Genomic DNA, 18,877 nt, shown 5'->3' with positions numbered 1-18,877 from the left:
TCTGCAGCCTCTGTGATCCCAACTCACCCCCAAGAACAGCAAAGAGCCTTTTCTGATTCCGTGTTAAACTGCCTCAATTCTCACCAATTTATTTTTGTAATCTAATCATTTAAAGTCTAGATTCTCTCACAGACATCAGTGAATATCCATAATCAGAATGATGGGTCATCAATACAAAAATAGTAGAAGAATAAAATCTGTTATTGAACTATTATTACATGCTGGATTTAACACCATTTTCTCTAAAAGTGGTGTTAATTATTAAGCCAAGATAAAACATCCTGCAGGTCTTCTTCAGTGTCCTCGTATTACATATTTTCTCATGATGAATTCTTCTGTGATTACTATTAAAACATACGTAAGCCTCACAATATATTTTTCTCACTTCTCCTCATGATTTAGAAACTTACATTGTATGACTTACAATGTCATACAGTTCTAATGATTCTGTAGCCTAACTGTGAGTGAGTATACTTAGTAAGTCAATATTTTCTAACTTAATAATAGAACAACTATTAAAAACTACAATAATGAGTGGAGAAGTTTCTTGTGTACTTTTCAGAATCTTTAAATTGCATTTTTTCTATTGATTGGTTAATTTTTTTAATAGGTAAGAGATTTCAAAGAAAAGTCGTATGGTCATAAATTTAAGTATTTTCATTCAAAGCCCCTAAATAATAGACTTTAATATTGATTGAAGTAAATTAAATTAAATTTCATGGTTCTCTTTCATCATTTTTACCCATAGGCCTCTTTGGAAGTGAGCAGGCAACACAGAGGACTTGTAATATTTTTGTTTTTGTCCAATAAGGCCCCGAAAAAGGATAAATCACAAAAAAAATTAAGGGTTCAGTACAAATTCTAGTTTTGTTGGAGGCAATGAATATTCTAAAATAACTGAAAGTTTTTATAATGACATATAAGCTATAATTCTAATACAAAAAAGAAATTTATTTATGAATTTTCTGATCTTTGATTATAAAGGCAGTGGCAAATAAAATATTCCATATATAAACACTTTAAAGCTATTTATTAAATATTTCTATTTGGTATCATCATTATCACTGTTTGAACTATAAGTGTCATCATAAATAGAAGTGTTTCTAATTGAAGATACCATCACATCTACAATGACTTTTTTGGGGTTTTCTTCCAAATCAGTCTGTATTGCTCCAACTTCTGCTAGCTTCCATTCAAGTTCTGAAATAAATAATCCATCAATAAATCAGATAAAAATCTTGGAACATCTATATGAAACAGAAGTTGACTCTAATAAAATTAATGTGGAAATGATGATGTATTTAGAACTAGATTACAATGAAAGTACTACAATATCAAGATACACATTGGATACAGAAAAGTTATACTTAAAGGGAGAAATTATGGCTAAAATGTTTATTTTAAAATGACTGAAAATAGTGCTTTGAAAGTACAAATCAAGAAGTTAGGAAAAAAAACAAAGTAAACCCAAAGAAAGCAGAATGAGGCATATAATGAAAAAAAGACTTTAGCAAAAGTAGAAAAACAAAATCAGTAGAGGTGACCAACAAAATCAAAAGTTGATTCTTTGAAGAGACTAATAGACACACCTTGGGCAAAAATGATCACAAGTAAAGGAAAGAAACCAAATAATATAAAGATTTTACATGGGGCATAACCAAGATAAAGATTTTAAAGCCATGAGACTACTATGAGAAAAAAAGTATACCAATACATTTGAAAATTTTAGTGGGAAAATTTCAACAAAAATCTGAATTACGAAAACATATTCAAGAGAGAAACTGAAAAGAATTGAACTGATAACCAAAATCCCCCAACCCTGCAAATTCCTTATTTGTTAAATTTATTCCTAATCACTGTATAAATGAACAGACCATTTGTGAAGAAAATTACAAAATACACTTATGAGGAAAATTACAAAATATATTACATTATGAAAAGTAATACAATTGACCCTTGAACAACACAGGTTTGAACTGCAGGGGTTCACTTATACGTGGATTTTTTTCAGTAAATGTATATTATAGTACAACATGATCCATGGTTGGTTGAATCCACAGATGCAGAACTGCAAATATACAGGGCCAACTGTAAAGTTATGTGTGGATTTTCGACTGCATGGGGTCAGTGCTCCTAACCCCTGTGTTGTTCAAGGGCCAACTGTAAATATATTATATTTATGAGGAAAATTACCAAAAAATGAAAGAAGACCAAAATAAGTGACATGCTATATCTTATTCATGGATAGGAACATTCACTATTATTAGGATATCAAGTCTCCAACAATTAATCTATAAATATAATTCTAATAACTAACCAACAGTATTTCTCACAGAACTTGACTAATTCCAACATTTATATTAAATTTTGAAAAAGACTTGCCCTACTAGAGACAACTTGATTGTTAGAAAGGCACAGTAATTAACACAGTGCTATATTGATTCAGGGATAGACAAACAGACCAGTGGAACATAGTAGAAATTTCAGAAACAGATTGAAGCATTTTTTTTAATCCTGAAAAATGACACTGGAAATATTAAAAGCCAGTGGGGGAAAAACACATCACATACATTAGGATGGTTACTATTTTAAAAAACAAAACAACATAACAGGTGTTGGTGTGGATGCAGAGAAATTAGAACTCCTGTGTACTGTTGGTGGGAGTGCAATATGGTGCAGCCCCTATGGAAAACAGTATGCTGTCGCTCAGAAAACTAAAGTAGAATTATCATATGATCTAGCAACTCTACTTATGAGTATACACTCAAAAGAACTGAAAACAGGGACTAGAACAGGTTATTTGCACGTCCATGTTCATAGCAGCATTATTCACAACAGCCAAAGATAGAAGCAACAAATCTTTCCATCAACACATTAATGGGTAAACAAAATGTGCTATAAAAACATACAATGGAATATTATTCAGGCTTAAAGCCTTAAAAAGGAAGGAAATGCTGACCCATGCTACAACATGGATTAACCTTGAGGACATTATGCCAAGTGAAATAAGCCAGTCACAAAAGGACAAACACTGTATGATTCATTTATACGAGGTACTGAGAGGAGTCAAATTCAGAGGTAGAAAGCAGAATGGTGGTTGCCAGGGGCTGGAGGGAGCAGAGAATAGGGAGTTACTGTTTAAGGATGTAGAGTTGCAGTAATGCAAGATGCAAAGAGTTCTAGAGATGGATAATGGTGATGATAGCAGCACAACAGTGAAAATATATCAATACTTAATGTCACTTAAAGATATACTTAAAAATGATTAAATAAAATAACATTATTTATAAATTAAGTCCCAGGTATGTAATGTATACCACAATAACTACAGTTAATAATACCGTATTGTATATTTTCAAATGGTTAAAATGGTAAATTTCATGTTATGTGTATTTTACAATTAAAAAATTTTTTTCAAATATAACAATTTTAAAAAGCATGGACCAGATAACACGCTATTCATGATAGTGATTGCTTAGTGAGGCAGGGAGGGGAACAGGATTAGGAATGGAAATACAGGCAACCTCAACAATATCTGTACTGTTTTTTCAATAATAAACAAATAGCTGAAGCAAACATGAACAAATGTTCACATTTGTTATTTTTGGTAATGATTACATGAATATTTACTATATTATTGTCTGTATTCTTACGTAGTTTTTAAATTTAGAGGATAAGGTACAAGCTGAAAAAACAAGGTAGTAAAACAAAGAGGGGTCTTAGAGACTGGGAGAAGGAAAATTCTGGAACAATCAAAATACTGGAGGTCTTAGTAAGGCCAAAAGCAGTTTTAGGGGAATGAGAGAGTGAAAGAAAGAACTGTTAAAAATAGCTATTCACAATGGCTTTAATACGATTGTCTGAGAGAAAGATTTTAATAATACAGGATTAAAGCAGTTCCAAGAAATGACTAACTGAAGAATATGGTCTTAGAACTAGGTTAGAAAGTAAACATTATTAAAAAAGGTAAAAATATAAAGTCCTGTGCTGTGTACTATCAAAAAGAAAATAGTAGTAGGCATAGTCCTTGTACCTGTTAGGGAGACAAAACTCAAAGGGAATTGGTTAACCAACAAAATCTGACAGTATGTAGGTAAGTGGAAAATAAGTTGTATAGAGAATATATGCTATAGAAATTCAGTAGAGAAGATGAAAACAGATTATAAATTGGTCCAGAATCACATAATGGAATAAATGGTAACCTAGGAGACCCACGAAGGAATAGGGTTTGGATGGAAGAAAAAAGTAGGGTAGGGTATTTGGGGTACAGGGAAAGAGTATGAAACAAAGTAAAAAGCCATAAATGAGTTAAGTGCATCTGGGGTAGTGGTTGAAGACCAGCCTGGCTGGAGCAGCAACTAGGAAGCACTGAGAAGTATAATTGTATAGACGGGCTGAAAGTTTCAAGCATATGATTCTGAATTTTTAACTTATTTGAAACAAGGAACCATTAAGGATTTAAGCAAATGCATGTTATGATAGTATTACTGTAGGAAAATTAATCTGGAGGCATCTAAGAAGAAAGAGAAGTAAGAGGAAATAAGAGGAAAAACCTTATGTTTTATGAAAATAAACTTTCATGATATATGTTAATTTATAGAAGTTTTTTTACAAATGAATTTAAAAGTAACATCATTACCTTCCAGCTTGAGATTTATCCCTCCACATTCTATAATTCCAATGAATTTGCCTTCTATCTGACCATTTTTATAAACAAAAATTGTTGGTAAACAATTGTCATGGTAGTGTTGAATACAGCTATTCACAATGGCTTTAACAAATTTAGTTTCAGGAAACTTTCTTGCTAGGAGACTAAGATGCTGGTTAACCAACGAACACATTGGGATGCTAAAAAGAGAAACAGTACACACAACGTCGTTAAAAAACAAGATTACTCATCTCAATCTAATAAAATAAGTGAAACATCTCCATGACAAAAATATATCTTTAGATATTCTTTTAATATAAGAGCATATCAATTGCTATCCTCTATTTTTACCTTTAGTAATGATGAACTATAGAGTTATCTGATTTTTATTTAAAAATATTTATTTATTTATTTGCCTGCACTGGGTCTTAGTTGTGGCACACAGGATCTTCGTTGCAGCATGAGGGATCTTTTAGTTGCGGCATGCAGTTTCTTTAGTTGCGTCTTGTGGGATATTTAGTTGCATATTGTGGGAGCTTTAGTTGCACCTTGTGGAATCTTTAGTTGCATCTTGTGGAATCTTTAGTTGCATCTTGTGGGATATTTAGTTGCATCTTGTGGGAGCTTTAGTTGCACCCTGTGGAATCTTTAGTTGCATCTTGTGGAATCTTTAGTTGCATCTTGTGGGATCTAGTTCCCTGACCAGGGATTGAACCCAGGCCCCCTGCATTGGGAGCATGGAGCCTTAGCTACTGGACCACCAGGGAAGTCCCAAGTTCTCTGATTTTTATCACAAACACCGTTATAGCCTGGGAATGAAGCTTGCTAACACGGGAGTTTGCTGCCTAACTGAAGCTAACCACATCTGACTTAGCATCAATTTAATCGAGCCAGTTCCTAGTTTATAGCACATGGCGGCGGCGGTGGGGGGGGGGGCAGTGGGGGGGAGGAGAAAGAAAGAAAAAAGAAAAGAAAAAAACAGGACATATCTAGGGACTCCTTAGCAGCTCTGAATTGAAACAAGGGGATCCCAACTCTTCATCAAGGGTTTATTTCCACATGAGATCATCACATCTGAAGTTCTTATTTCAAGCTTCCTTGAATTCCTTTACTCTAACAAACTTCATCCATCCTTCTCTTTGACATGGCATACCCTGTTCCCCATCATCCAGAACTATTCTTTATCAGAAATTTAAAATTGATTGGAAATGTAACCAAAACCTACAATTCTTCCTGCTCTATCACTTAACTCTCATCACACTCACACTTTAATTAGTCCCTTTTCTCTCAGTCTATCACTCACTCACAGATTTATCAAATTCTTTCAAAGCTAATGCTCTGCTTTATCCCACACTCTTTCCATTTCCTATGGGGCCTTTATTTGTTATTCTGCTTCCCTCTCTTCCTGTTTTCTTAACCTTTCCTTCTCCACTTTACATAAACATATTCAAATTACTAAATTTTTTAAAAAGTCCCTTCTCACTCTCCCTCTAATAAACTACTCTCTCTCCTTCTGGTCACAGCCTAGATGAAAAAGATAAAAACAAATCTCTATGTTCTGTTCGCTTCCCTTGTTAAAGGGATAACACTTTCTATTAATTTCCTTTTTACTCCTTTGACTTCCTTCTTCTGTCTATACCTCAAATGTAGATATTCCTTGTAATTATGTCCTAGACCCTTTTCTAATTCTAGACACATTCACTGGGCAGTCTTATCCATTCTGATATCAACAGCTGATGAACTTCATCTCCCCTCCTCCCTCAACCAAAAAAAAAAAAAAATCTGATCTTTATCAGTATTTTCTTTAAAAAAAAAAACACTGAATTTGATACATGTATTTCTCCTTTGTATGCATTTTCTCATCATTCATATAGAGCATATTTGAAACAACAGCGTAGAGGAAAGAAATATTTGTGTGAACTGATGTTAATTTGGGAAAAGTTCTTTAAACAGACAAAATTAGTACTTTTTTCTCTTGTATTACACTTTATATGTCCTTTCAAAATATATATATAATGTTTAATTGGCCTCTTGTACTATACCATAAAAGCATCTTATTCCCCTTTGTATTCTGAACTCCTAAAACCTGTCACACCTATACTTGAAGTCGAAGCTCTCTTAACTGAGTGGCTCATGCCAGGGCATACTGCATGCCCCAGACAGGTGGTAACCCTTCTGGACTTTTGTCTGTTTTTTCCCTCTACACCTATTTATGCCCATTGCGCATTTTATTATAATTAACAAATAAATAAAAATGGGACAACAAAAATCATTGTAGTTCTTAAGAAAATCAAATGCATGCTTTGGAAAAACTTGATAAAGCTGAACCACTAAGAAAAAAAGTGCAGTTTAGTTCATTGTAGGCCAGACAAACATAAATGATAGAGGAAGAATAAGGATTTCTGCACTCAAAGTGCTTCGCATGTACTTTTGAGTTCTTGCTCCATTTTTAAACAAACCCTGAAAGCTGAAATCAATGGTAATGCGCTAGGTCTTATCAATATTTGGGGGAAGACTTGTATATTTTTTAATTTGGCTTTTCTTTACCAGTTTCTGGCTTTTATCCTCAATATATTTTGCTAAACTTGTTTCACAAATTAAAAAAAAAAAATCTCAACAAAGTGGGTATAGAGGGAACGTATCTCAACATAATAAAGGCCATATATGACAAGCCCACAGCTTATGTCATACTCAACAGTGAAAAGTTGAAAGCCTTTCCTCAAGATGAGGAAAAAGACAAGAATGCCCACTCTTACCACTTTTATTCAACATAATATTGTAAGTCCTAGCCAGAGCAATTAGGCAAGATATATAAATAAATAAATAAATGGCATCCAAATAGGAAAGGAAGAAGTAAAATTGTCACTATTTGCAGATGACATGATATTATATGTAGAAAACCCTAAAGACTCCATCAAAAAAAAAAACTGAATAAAAGAATTCAGTAAAGTTGCAAGATAAAAAAAATCAATCCACAAAAACCAGCTGTGTTTCTATACACTAATAATGAACTATCAGAAGGAGAAATAAAGAAAACAATCCCGTTTATAATTGCATTAGAAAGAATAAAATACCCAGGAATAAACTTACCCAAGGATGTGAAAGACCTGCATATTGAAAATTACAAGACATTAATGAAAGAAATTGAAAAAGAAACAAACATGAAAGATACTTTGTGCTCATGGATTGGAAATTATTTTTGTTAAAATGTTCACAGTACCCAAAGCAATCTACAGATTCGATGCAATCCTTATCAAAATGCCAATGGAATTCTTCACAGAAAGAGAACAAATAATCCTAAAATTTGTATAGAATCACAAAAAACCCAAATAGCCAAAGCAATCTTGAGAAAGAAGAACAAAGCTGGAGGCATCTTGCTTCCTGATTTCAAACTGTATTATAAAGGTATAGTAATTAAAATGTTATGGCATTGGCATAAAAATAGACACAAAGATCAATGGAACAGCATAGGGAGCCCAGAAATAAACCCACACCTTATATGGTTAATTTATGACAAAGAAGGCAAGAATATACAATGGGGAAAGGACAGTCTCTTCAATAAATGGTGTTGGGGGCTTCCCTGGTGGCACAGTGGTTGAGAGCCTGCCTGCCAATGCAGGGGACACGGGTTCGTGCCCTGGTCTGGGAAGATCCCACATGCCGCGGAGCAATTGGGCCCGTGAGCCGCAATTACTGAGCCTGCGCGTCTGGAGCCTGTGTTCCGCAACAAGAGAGGCCGCGATAGTGATAGGCCCACGCACCGCGATGAAGAGCAGCCCCCGCTTGCCACAACTAGAGAAAGCCCTCGCACAGAAACGAAGACCAAACACAGCCATAAATAAATTAATTAATTAATTAAAAAAAAAAGACCTAGGCCTAGAACTGCCAATTCATTATTAAAAAATAATAATAATAAATAAATAAATAAATGGTGTTGGGAAAACTGGACAGCCACATGCAGAAAAATGAAACTTGATCCCTATCTTACACCATACACAAAAATTAACTCAAAATGGATTAAAGGCTTGAATGTAAGATCTGAAACCACAGAACTCCTAGAAGAGAACATAAGCAATGACATAGGTCTTGGTAATGATTTTTTGAATCTGACACCAAAAGCAAGAGCAATGAAAGCAAAAGTAAATGAGACTACATTATACTGAAAAGCTTCTGCACACCAAAAGAAACTATCAATAAAATGAAAGGCAACCTACTGAATGGGAGAAAATATTTGCAAATCATATGTCTGATAAGGAGCTAATATCAAAATATATAAAGAACTCATATAACTCAATAGCAAAAAAAAATCTGATTTAAAAATGGGCAGAAGATCTGAATACACATTTTTCCAAAGAAGACATACAGACAGCCAACAGGTACATGAAAATATACTCAACATTATTAATCATCAGGGAAATGCAAATCAAAACCACAGTGAGATATCACCTCACACCTATTAAAATGGCTATTATCAAAAAGACAGGAAATAACATGTTGGCAAGGATATGGAGAAAAGAGAATTCTTGTGCACTGTTGCTGGGAATGTAAATTGGTACAGCCACTATGGAAAACAGTATAGAGGTTCCTCAAAAAATTAAAAATAGAACTACCATATGATCTAGCAATTCTACCTTTGGTTATTTATCTGGAGAAAAAAAACACTAACTCGAGAAGATACATACACCCCCATATTCATTGCAGCATTATTTACAATAGCCAAGATATGGAAACAACCTAAATGTCCATCAATGGATGAATGGACAAAGAAACTGTGGTATATATACAATGGAATATTATTCAGCCATAAAAAAGAACAAAAATTTGCCTTTTGGGACAACACGAATGTACCTAAAGGGTATTACGATAAGTGAAATAAGTTAGACAGAGAAAAGCAAATGCCGTATGATCTCTCTTATATGTGGAATCTAGAAAGAAAGAAAAAAAGAGCTCATAGATACAGAGCACAGATTGGTGGCTGCCAGAGGTGGGGGAAATGGATAAAGCGGGACCAAAGGTAAAAAAGTCAAAGCAGGGAATCACACAAAAATAATTTTAACTTAAATATTTTATTTTCATCTGACATATATAAACATACATTAATTTAGTAATCTTTGATATTGGCTCATGAGCTGCTCATCTATAGCTTTTCTCATCTAAACTATACCATAATACATTGTACCATAATACATTGTACCATAATACATCTGTATTTTCTCAGTGCACTCAGCCCAAAAAATCTCCATTTCCTCTATAATATCTAATAAGTAATCAAGTTATATTGATTCTACCTCCTAATCTTATACCTAACCTCTCCTCTCTTTCTCTACTGCTTTCCTCCTTTCCTGTCTCATCTGAGCAACATCAGATTGTCCTAAGTGGTCTCTGTGTTTCCAGTCATGGTTCCCCAAACCCATCCTAGACCCTACTGACAAAGTTGGCTCAGCAGGAAAATCTCATCATGTAACAAATGCCCTTCCCTCGATTCTAAAATCCTCCAGTGGCTCCTCACTGCCTTCAGGATAAAGTCTGGGATCCTCAGTGTAGCTTTCAAGGTTCTCTGTGGTCTGGCTCCTGCCTATCTCTCCAGCATTATTGTCTGCCTGCCACCATATTACTCAAGGTCCTCTAAAGCAAGATGACCCCTCTTATTTCTGTACCTTTGTTCAAGCTGCATACCCCATCGGAAATACCCCATTCAGTCTGTCTACTTCCTCCAACTCTGTAAACTCGGGGAATCTTTTCTTAATTTTTGAGGCCAAGACCAAGAATTATTTCACAGAAAGTTCTGTACTTCCACCCTCCAAGAGTAGAACTTACTACTCCCTCTTCAGTGCCTTTACTCTACTCTGTATAGAATTCAATCATAGCACCTAAAAGACATTATTATTACATCTAATTGTCTCCCTCTACTGAAATTTCTTTAATGGGAGAGATAGATGCCTTATATGCCTTTGCACCTCCAGCATCTACAAAATCCTCAGAAATCAGCTTAACGCTAAGTGATGTTATATATCAATTTATGTAACAAAAAGCTAAGAGAAAAACAAATTAAATGCATTATATGTTTAATTTACATTTCAGAATATATGTATACATATATATCCTGATAAGTATAACCTGCTACAAATCTAGATACTGCTTTATTTTAGTGGATAGCATACTAAAGGTCATATTAGAAAAACACGTACTGCCTAACTTAAATCAGTTTTCCACACAAAGCAATGACATAAATACTTTATAAGTTTCAGTTTCCCTCAAATAGGTGAAATGAACCCACAAATACCTAATTTAGAAGAATTTTATGATTACTATCACAATGAGAGCTGAGTCGGTGGTATGACCCACTTATGGGGTGGGTGGTGTTAATGGCAGAAGGCAGGTGGGCATTGGTGGTGGCAGTGGAAAGTACGGAATTCGGAGAGTATGGCCCAATAGACTGCAGTGCAGGGAGAAAGTGGCTACCTGAAGGCAGTTCTGACAGCAAGCGGTAGGGAAAAGACTTGGTGTTGGGGTTCAAGGGCCAGAATTCAACCCCAGAAGAACTGCAAAAACTAAGGGAGACCTCTGACATCCAAAAACAAGTTAAGGGCCTTGTTTATGATATTTGAGGCTCCAAATATACAGTTGGGTACAGGAATAATGTAGAAGCCCCAAATTAGAACTTGGACACAGGCGTAAGATTGAATAAGATCGAAAACAAGGCTGACTTGAAGTTAAGCCACTAGGTTCACTGGCCCAGAGTGAACTAGATCCCTTTAAGGTACCCTAAGCAGGCTGAGCCTATAAACTTAATGGCAAAGAGACATTAAAATTACAGAACTTAGGAATCTAGTTAAAAAACAAACTCTTACCCTCCTGTAAAATTTTTAGAAGGCAGCTAGAAACACAAATTTATCAGTTATACTTTACAATATTAAAAAGTTATTAAAAACTAGACTTTTCTAAAGAACGTGTAACACAAATAATTGTTTTCTGTTTTATAACTTTGATTATAGATTAATTTCTTAATTTTGTACCAACACATTAATACATTTTCTTAATGTCAAGAAAACTAATTTTATTTTTTCTTGGCTGCACTGGGTCTTAGTTGCAGCACGCGGGATCTTTGTTGCGGCACGCGGGATCTTCGTTGTGGCGTGTGGAATCTTTTAGTTGCAGCATGCGAACTCTTAGTTGCAGCATGTGGGATCTAGTTCCCTGACCAGGGATCGAACCCGGGCCCACTGCATTGGGAGTGTGGAGTCTTAGCCACTGGACCACCGGGGAAGTCCCAAAACACGTATTTTATGTAACTATCTTAGATTGCCCCCCAGGAACCTTCTGAGAAGGTCATAAATACTTAAAATATTATGAAAACAGATTCTTACTCTTTGAGTCCATCAAAGCATAACAGTTTGAAACAGCCTAGATGAGACTAAAACACATTCAACCTCTTTTATGAATTTTTGAAAATTATTGGTCAAAACTAGTTATTTATCTAGAAATAACCATTAAAGTAAATTTCATACTATGGTATGAGCATTCAAAACCAACATCTATTCTGCTAATCAGAATGGGTCTCAGAAAAGACATTCCGTGAATCACTTCAGTATATAACATTTATCACACACAGATCCCAGTATTATAAATGTCAGTGTTTCTCATACCTATTTGTGAAGAATGAAAATCAGCAGCATTTACACATTGGTTTTACCATATAAGTGGTATAGGTAAAATGGGAATTGATTCTTTCTAACGCTTTAAACTACTCAAAAATTAATTACCAATCTCTTTAGTTACAATAAAAGTAATGTCTTCTTTTATGGGGCATGGTGTCCTATTAAAATTTGTTTGAGAAACTGGTGAGTTGGTAAACAGCAGGGTTCTAATTTACCTAAGTTGCTCTGTTCAGAATTTCTCTGAGGATCTGAAGAGAGAAGAAATTTTTTATACAGAGAATGAGATGAGGACATGAGGGCTACTGTCATGACCTCTGTTCCTATTTGGCTTGGAGCCCAGGCAGAGGGGCTGGGACCAAAAGCTAGAGGGGCTGTTTCCATGAGAGATGTGTGAAACTATGGGAGCTGGCAGCTCCTCTGGCCAGGAGTTAGGGAAAAGTCCACTCTTCCTGGTAACTGTTACAGCAGGCTGGTGAGGCCTGGGGACATATGGGTTATACTTAATACAACTAGGCACTCTAAAATTATCTGTTTTGGGGGAATAAGGGAATGCAAGGGAATTATTCAGTTAAAAGAGACTTAAGAGCGGAATTCCCTAGCGGTCCAGGGGTTAGGACTCAGTGCTTTCTCTGCCGTGGCCCCAATATCTGGTCATGGAGCTAAGATCCTGCAAGCCATGTGGCTTGGCCAGAAAAAAAAGAGAGACTTAAGAGACCTGATATATCCAAATGCACTGCATGATCCTTGATTGGACCCTTGTTCAAAAATATATGTATTTATGAAAGAGATTTTGAAGTCAGTTGGAGAAATTTGAGTAAGGACTGCCTGGGTATTAGGTGAGAAAATGGTTATATAGAAAAATGCCCTTATATTTTGAAGATGCATGCTGCGGTACTTCAGAGTAAAGCATCGCGTAATTTATTTTGAAATGGTACTACAAATACACATATAAACAAAATGATACAAATATGGCAAAATGTTCATTGTTGAATCTACCTGTCTGGTATTTAGGGTGCTCATTTTATCATTCTTTTTACTTTTCTGTATGTTTGAAATTTTCTATAAGTTTTTTTAATTAACTGTCAAAGAGTACTTATTTTTCTAAGAAGTATGACAAGTTCTTTAAATTAGACATGAAAATATATTAAAATACCTAATTTAATCCCTGAAGCCAATGACTCTACACATATATTTTCCTTTATTTATTTTTGGCTGTGTTGGGTCCTTGTTGCTGCGCGCGGGCTTTCTCTAGTTGTGGCGCGTGGGCTTCTCATTGCGGTGGCTTCTCTTGTTGTGGAGCACGGGCTCTAGGCACGCGGGCTTCAGTAGTTGTGGCACGCAGGCTCAGTAGTTGTGGCTCACAGGCTCTAGAGCTCAGGCTCAGTAGTTGTGGCGCACGGGCTTAGTTGCTCCGCGGCATGTGGGATCTTCCCGGACCAGGGCTCAAACCCATGTCCCCTGCATTGGCAGGCAGATTCTTAACCACTGTGCCACCAGGGAAGTCCATATTTTTCTTTTTTTAATTGAAGTATGGTTGATTTACTTTATTTTTCTTGATTAATCTTTGTTATATGCTTTATAAAACATTAAAACCAGAAATACGTATATTAAAAATTAGTATATTAGCCTTTTGCAAAAAGCTATGGTAATTACCTTGATCTGTATAGGTGAATTATAACCCACACATCCTTTTCTGCATTTGTGACTTCATTCACATACTGATTTCCAGAAATTTCTCTTAATTCCCCAAATTTTTGTTTTTTCTTAAGAGCTTTCCATTCCTGTAACCGCTTTTCTCTAGTTAAGAAAAAGAAATTAAATTACATAAGAATATTGTTATATTCTTAAGGCCATCCCCATATACAGTAATAATTTAGAGCAATGAATGTAATGCTAGTACATATCAAACACTTTAAAGAATAACTATTAACGGCTTTACAATGCCAGTTTCTCTTTTTATATGGGCATTTGCTTTATCATGGGTATTGTAAAATATAAGAAATTAGCTATTGACTTTATTTTTGTTTAAGACTAAGTCAATCATAGCTATAGAGAGTTTATTTAGGCATTGGGCCAACAAATGCTCATATACAGCTTAAATAAATAAAGGGAGAGTATACATAATAACTAACATTTATTGAGGGCTTACTATGTTGCTAGGTGCTGTTTTAAGTGCATTAACTAATTTAATCCTTGCAAAAACTTTATGAAGTTAGTACTATTACTATCCCCATTGACATGCTCTTAACTATCATGCTAAGCTGACTTTCAGTTCAAAGCCTTTGTGAATAGATGCAATTAATTGTTATAAATGTATTGCAGGTAGAGAGGTGGTAGAGAAATGAGTATGGACTCTAAGGTCAGACTGAACTGGGTCTAAGTGCCAGCTCCCACTTACTAGTAGCGTGGACTTGGGCAAGTTATTTAATCTTTCCAAGCTTCAGTTTCCCCCAATGTGAATAAAACTAAAATCTGCTCTCATGGGATTGTTCGGGATTAAGTGTAAACATATAAATTTCTTAGGGCAGCGTCTAGCACACCATGAGCCTTTCATAAAGGTTACCTAGTTATTCATCTATAGAGAACCTTAAAACTTTGTTAAACAAATCTCAAAATTTACATACTTTGATTTAGCTGTTGAATACTTGAGTTTATGAAGCAAATCCAAATGGTTCTGACATATCTGCAAGTATGTTAAAAGTTACTGACTGTGTATCTCTAAGTACCTGGAAGTACTTACTCCCCTTCCTTCTCTGGGTATTAACTATATTTTCTTGTTTTCTGTACAGTAAGTCCTCTACATACGAACGAGTTCCATTCTGAGAGCACATTCATTAAATCCAATTCGTTTGTAAGTCCAACAAAGTTAGCCTAGGTATCCAACTAACACAATCGGTTATATAGTACTGTACAGTAAAAAGTTTATAATACTTTTCACACAAATAATACATAAAAAACAAACACAAAAAATAAAACATTTTTGATCTTACAGTACAGTACCTTGAAAAGTACAGTAGTACAGTACAACAGCTGGCATACAGGGGCCCTTTGGCATCTTTGAAAGTTCGCAACTTGAAGGTTTGTATGTAGGGGACTTACTATATTCAGCTCTGGCATCTGGGGTCTTCCTGATCCTAGAGAGACTGCCCCTCTCTGAGCTAGCTAGTTCCCAAAGATAGCAAACACTCACCAGAAAGCACAGCAAACCAACCGATCCAGAGCCCAGTCCCTCAACTACCTCCTTTACTGGGCTGAGCCACTATCCCCCTGCCCAAATCATACCCTGGGCTTGGTACCACAGAATTAGAGATAGGCACTACAGTCCAGAGCCTGCCCAACTTTTTTCAAACTAGCCAGTCCTAAGTCTGCTTACCCTGCCTAGCTCGTCTTTCCCACAGAAACTACATAAAGGCTCATATCCATGTTAGCCTCTCCCTCCTCCTGCCTCTTGACCAACTGGTGCTTCCCTGTGTGGCCCTGCATTGTGGGGCATGCCCCCTACTCTTGAGACCTGTGAATAATAATGACAATTATCTCCTGATCTGTTGGCTTCACCATACCTGAATATATATAAAATCCTGGGTCTATTTTAAAACACTGTGTCCTTATTTCACATATTAGAAACATGTCCAGTAAGACCACTCACTTTATGTAACAAGTAATCCAAGCAAAATTAAGCCTAGAGGAGAATGTCAAGAATAGTAATCCAAGTCTAGGGCCCTCTCAGTTTTCAAACTGAAGGTCTTCAATTTTCCTTCTACTGGCCCAGATATTCAGAACTTACAGTCACTCCAGAGAGCTTCTGGGAGCCCTATTTTGTTTGCATTGAGTATTTGGCATCACTATCATTAACGTCCCTCAATTTGATCTCATTGGCTTAATATCTTTGAGAATTTTCAAAAAGTTTTTGTTCCAGTGATGGCACTATGTCCTACTTAATGGTGCAGCTATCAACGACTTTTCTTCTTCCTCCACTCTTCCACCTTCTCCTCCTCATTTTTCTTTACTTTCAACAGAATTGGGCAGGGAAAGACATAAAAACCTGGGTTAGCTTTGCCATCAGGAAGTGACAGAGTGTTCAATGGCCTGCATTTTTCACCTAACAGTCATACCCCTTGTGATTCAGTCACATAAACAGAAAGCCCTCTAGCTATTTTAAGCAGCAAGAAGCTTAATCGGAGGAATTAAGTGCTTTACAAACTTAATGGAAAGGTGAAGGAGGAGGCTCCAGACTGGGCTACCAGGAAGACTCCCAGAACAACTTTGCAAAACTGGTCTGCCAAGGGGACAGCTTTCTCCGCTGCAATCCAGACACTGGGGCACCTGGAACTAACGTTCCAATTGTGCCCTAGTATCCCCTACTCTGGCGATCAGAAAACCCCTGTAACAGTTGTCTCTAGGAACCTATCTCCTTAGCAGAGACTGGGAGAAAATATTTGCAAAAGTCGTATCGGAACTGGACTGTTACTTGAAATATACAAAACTCTAAAAACTCCACAATAAGAAAACAACCTGATTTAAAAAATGGGCCAAAGGTCTTAACAGACACCTCACCAAAGAAGATACACAGATGATAAATAAGCATATGAAAGGATGCTCCACATCTATGTCAACAGGAAAACAAAATTAAAACAATGAGAGGCCACTACACACCTATTAGAATGGCCAGTATCTGGAACACTCATAACACCAAATGCTGGAGAGGACTGGAGAAACAGGAGCTCTCGTTCATTGCTGATGGGAATGCAAAATGGTACAGCCACTTTGGAAGACACTTTGGCCGTTTTTTTTTTTTTTTTTTACAAAACTAAACATACTCTTATCATTTGATCCAGCTATCAAGCTCCTTGATATTTACCCAGAGGTGTTGAAAACATGTCCACACAAAAACCTGCACACAGATGTTTACAGCAACGTTACTCATAATTGCCAGAAGTTGGGGACTTCCCTGGTGGCGCAGTGGTTAAAAATCCATCTGCCAATGCAGGGGGGACACGGGTTCGATCCCTGTTCTGGGAAGATCCCACATGCCACGGAGCAACTAAGCCCGAGCGCCACAGCTGCTGAGCCTGCGCTCTAGAGCCCGCAGGCCACAACTACTGAGCCTGCAAGCCACAACTACTGAGCCCGCGTGCCATGACTACTGAAGCCCACGTGCCTAGAGCCCGTGCTCCACAAGAGAAGCCACTGCAATGAGAAGCCCGCGCACCACGACGAAGAGTAGCCCCTACTCGCCGCAAATAGAGATAGCCCATGCACAGCAACGAAGACCAAATGCAGCCAAAAATAAATAAATAAATAAATAAATAATTGCCAAAAGTTGATAGCAACTAAGATGTCCTTCAGTAGGTGAATGGATAAATAAACTGTGGTATATCCAGATAATGACATATTATTCAGTGCTAAAAAGAAATGAGCTATCAAGCCATGGAAAGACACGGAGAAACCTTAAATGCATATTACTAAGTGAAAGAAGCCAATCTAAGAAGGCTACATACTATATGATCCCAACTATATGACAGTCTGGAAAAGGCAGAACAGTGGAGACAATACAAACATCAGGGGTTGGCAGGGGAGAGGAATGAATAGGCAGACCACAGAGGATTTTTAGGGCAATGAAAATACTGTGAATGGTACCATAATGATGGATATATGTCATCATACATTTGTCCAAACCCAAGAATGAACAGTAATGTACATTATGGACTTTGGGTGATTCTGATGTATCAGTGTAGGTTCATCAATTATAACAAATATATCACTCTGGTGGGGAATATTGACAATGGGGGAGGTTATGTATGTGTGGGGCAGGAGGTATATTAGAAATCTATACCTTCCATCAATTTTGCTGTGAACCTAAAACTGCTTTAAAAAAAGTCTTAAAGTTTTTTTTTTTGTCATTGCTCTTTTGTTTTGGCTTTAAATGAGGAATTTGCTTTAAATCAGCACTATCAAGATTACTACAGAATTTTCTCTTCTTAAGAATAAGTAAAATTTTAAAAGGCTACAGGTTCCTTTTTCCTTAGATCCAAAGTGACAGCAGAGATACTGAAATACTACTAGAATTTGGTGACCAGAATTAGAGTTGTACTTTTGATGTGGAACATGCAAGGGAAAGAACTTCTGTGTATAATATCTCTTTAATCTCTGTGGCAGAGACTGTTTGGGTGTTCATCAGTATAGCTTCCTCTTCCAGGACTCACAGGAAGACTATATTTGCTAGCATCCTTGGCAGTTAGATTAGGGCCATGAGACTGGATTACGTCCAATGGAACATGTGTGAAAATGATATGTACATTTCTATGACTTATCCCTGAAATGTCCCATCCCATCTTTCATACTGTTTTCCTGGTCCACAAGCCTGGATGTTAAGGATTCTGAGATGATGAAGCCCCTAATGAAATGTTCATTGCAGCACTATTTACATTAACCAGGACATGGAAACAACCTAAATGTCCATCGACAGATGAATGGATAAGGAAGATGTGGTACATATATACAATGGAATATTACTCAGCCATAAAAAGGAACGAAATTGGGTCACTTGTAGAGATGTGGATGGACCTAGAGT

General features: G+C 36.4%; 1 protein-coding gene across 1 annotated transcript in view; it reads right to left on the bottom strand.

Moving 5' to 3' along the window:
- Positions 1–1,042: 1,042 nt before the first annotated feature.
- The window catches only part of PDCL2 (phosducin like 2), a 42,294-nt gene continuing 24,459 nt past the window's right edge, over positions 1,043–18,877 (bottom strand). The window contains exons 5-7 of the mRNA XM_057546310.1: positions 13,960–14,103; positions 4,640–4,848; positions 1,043–1,200 (exon numbers count right to left, since the gene is read on the bottom strand). Of these exons, the coding sequence (XP_057402293.1) occupies positions 1,043–1,200; positions 4,640–4,848; positions 13,960–14,103 (511 nt within the window). The remainder of the gene's footprint in view (positions 1,201–4,639; positions 4,849–13,959; positions 14,104–18,877) is intronic.

Source organism: Balaenoptera acutorostrata, chromosome 5 (assembly GCF_949987535.1).
Source record: "Balaenoptera acutorostrata chromosome 5, mBalAcu1.1, whole genome shotgun sequence".
Classification (NCBI taxonomy): Eukaryota; Metazoa; Chordata; class Mammalia; order Artiodactyla; family Balaenopteridae; genus Balaenoptera; species Balaenoptera acutorostrata.
The sequence above is the reverse complement of the archived record's forward strand: the minus strand, read 5'-3'. Positions and strand labels throughout refer to the sequence as shown.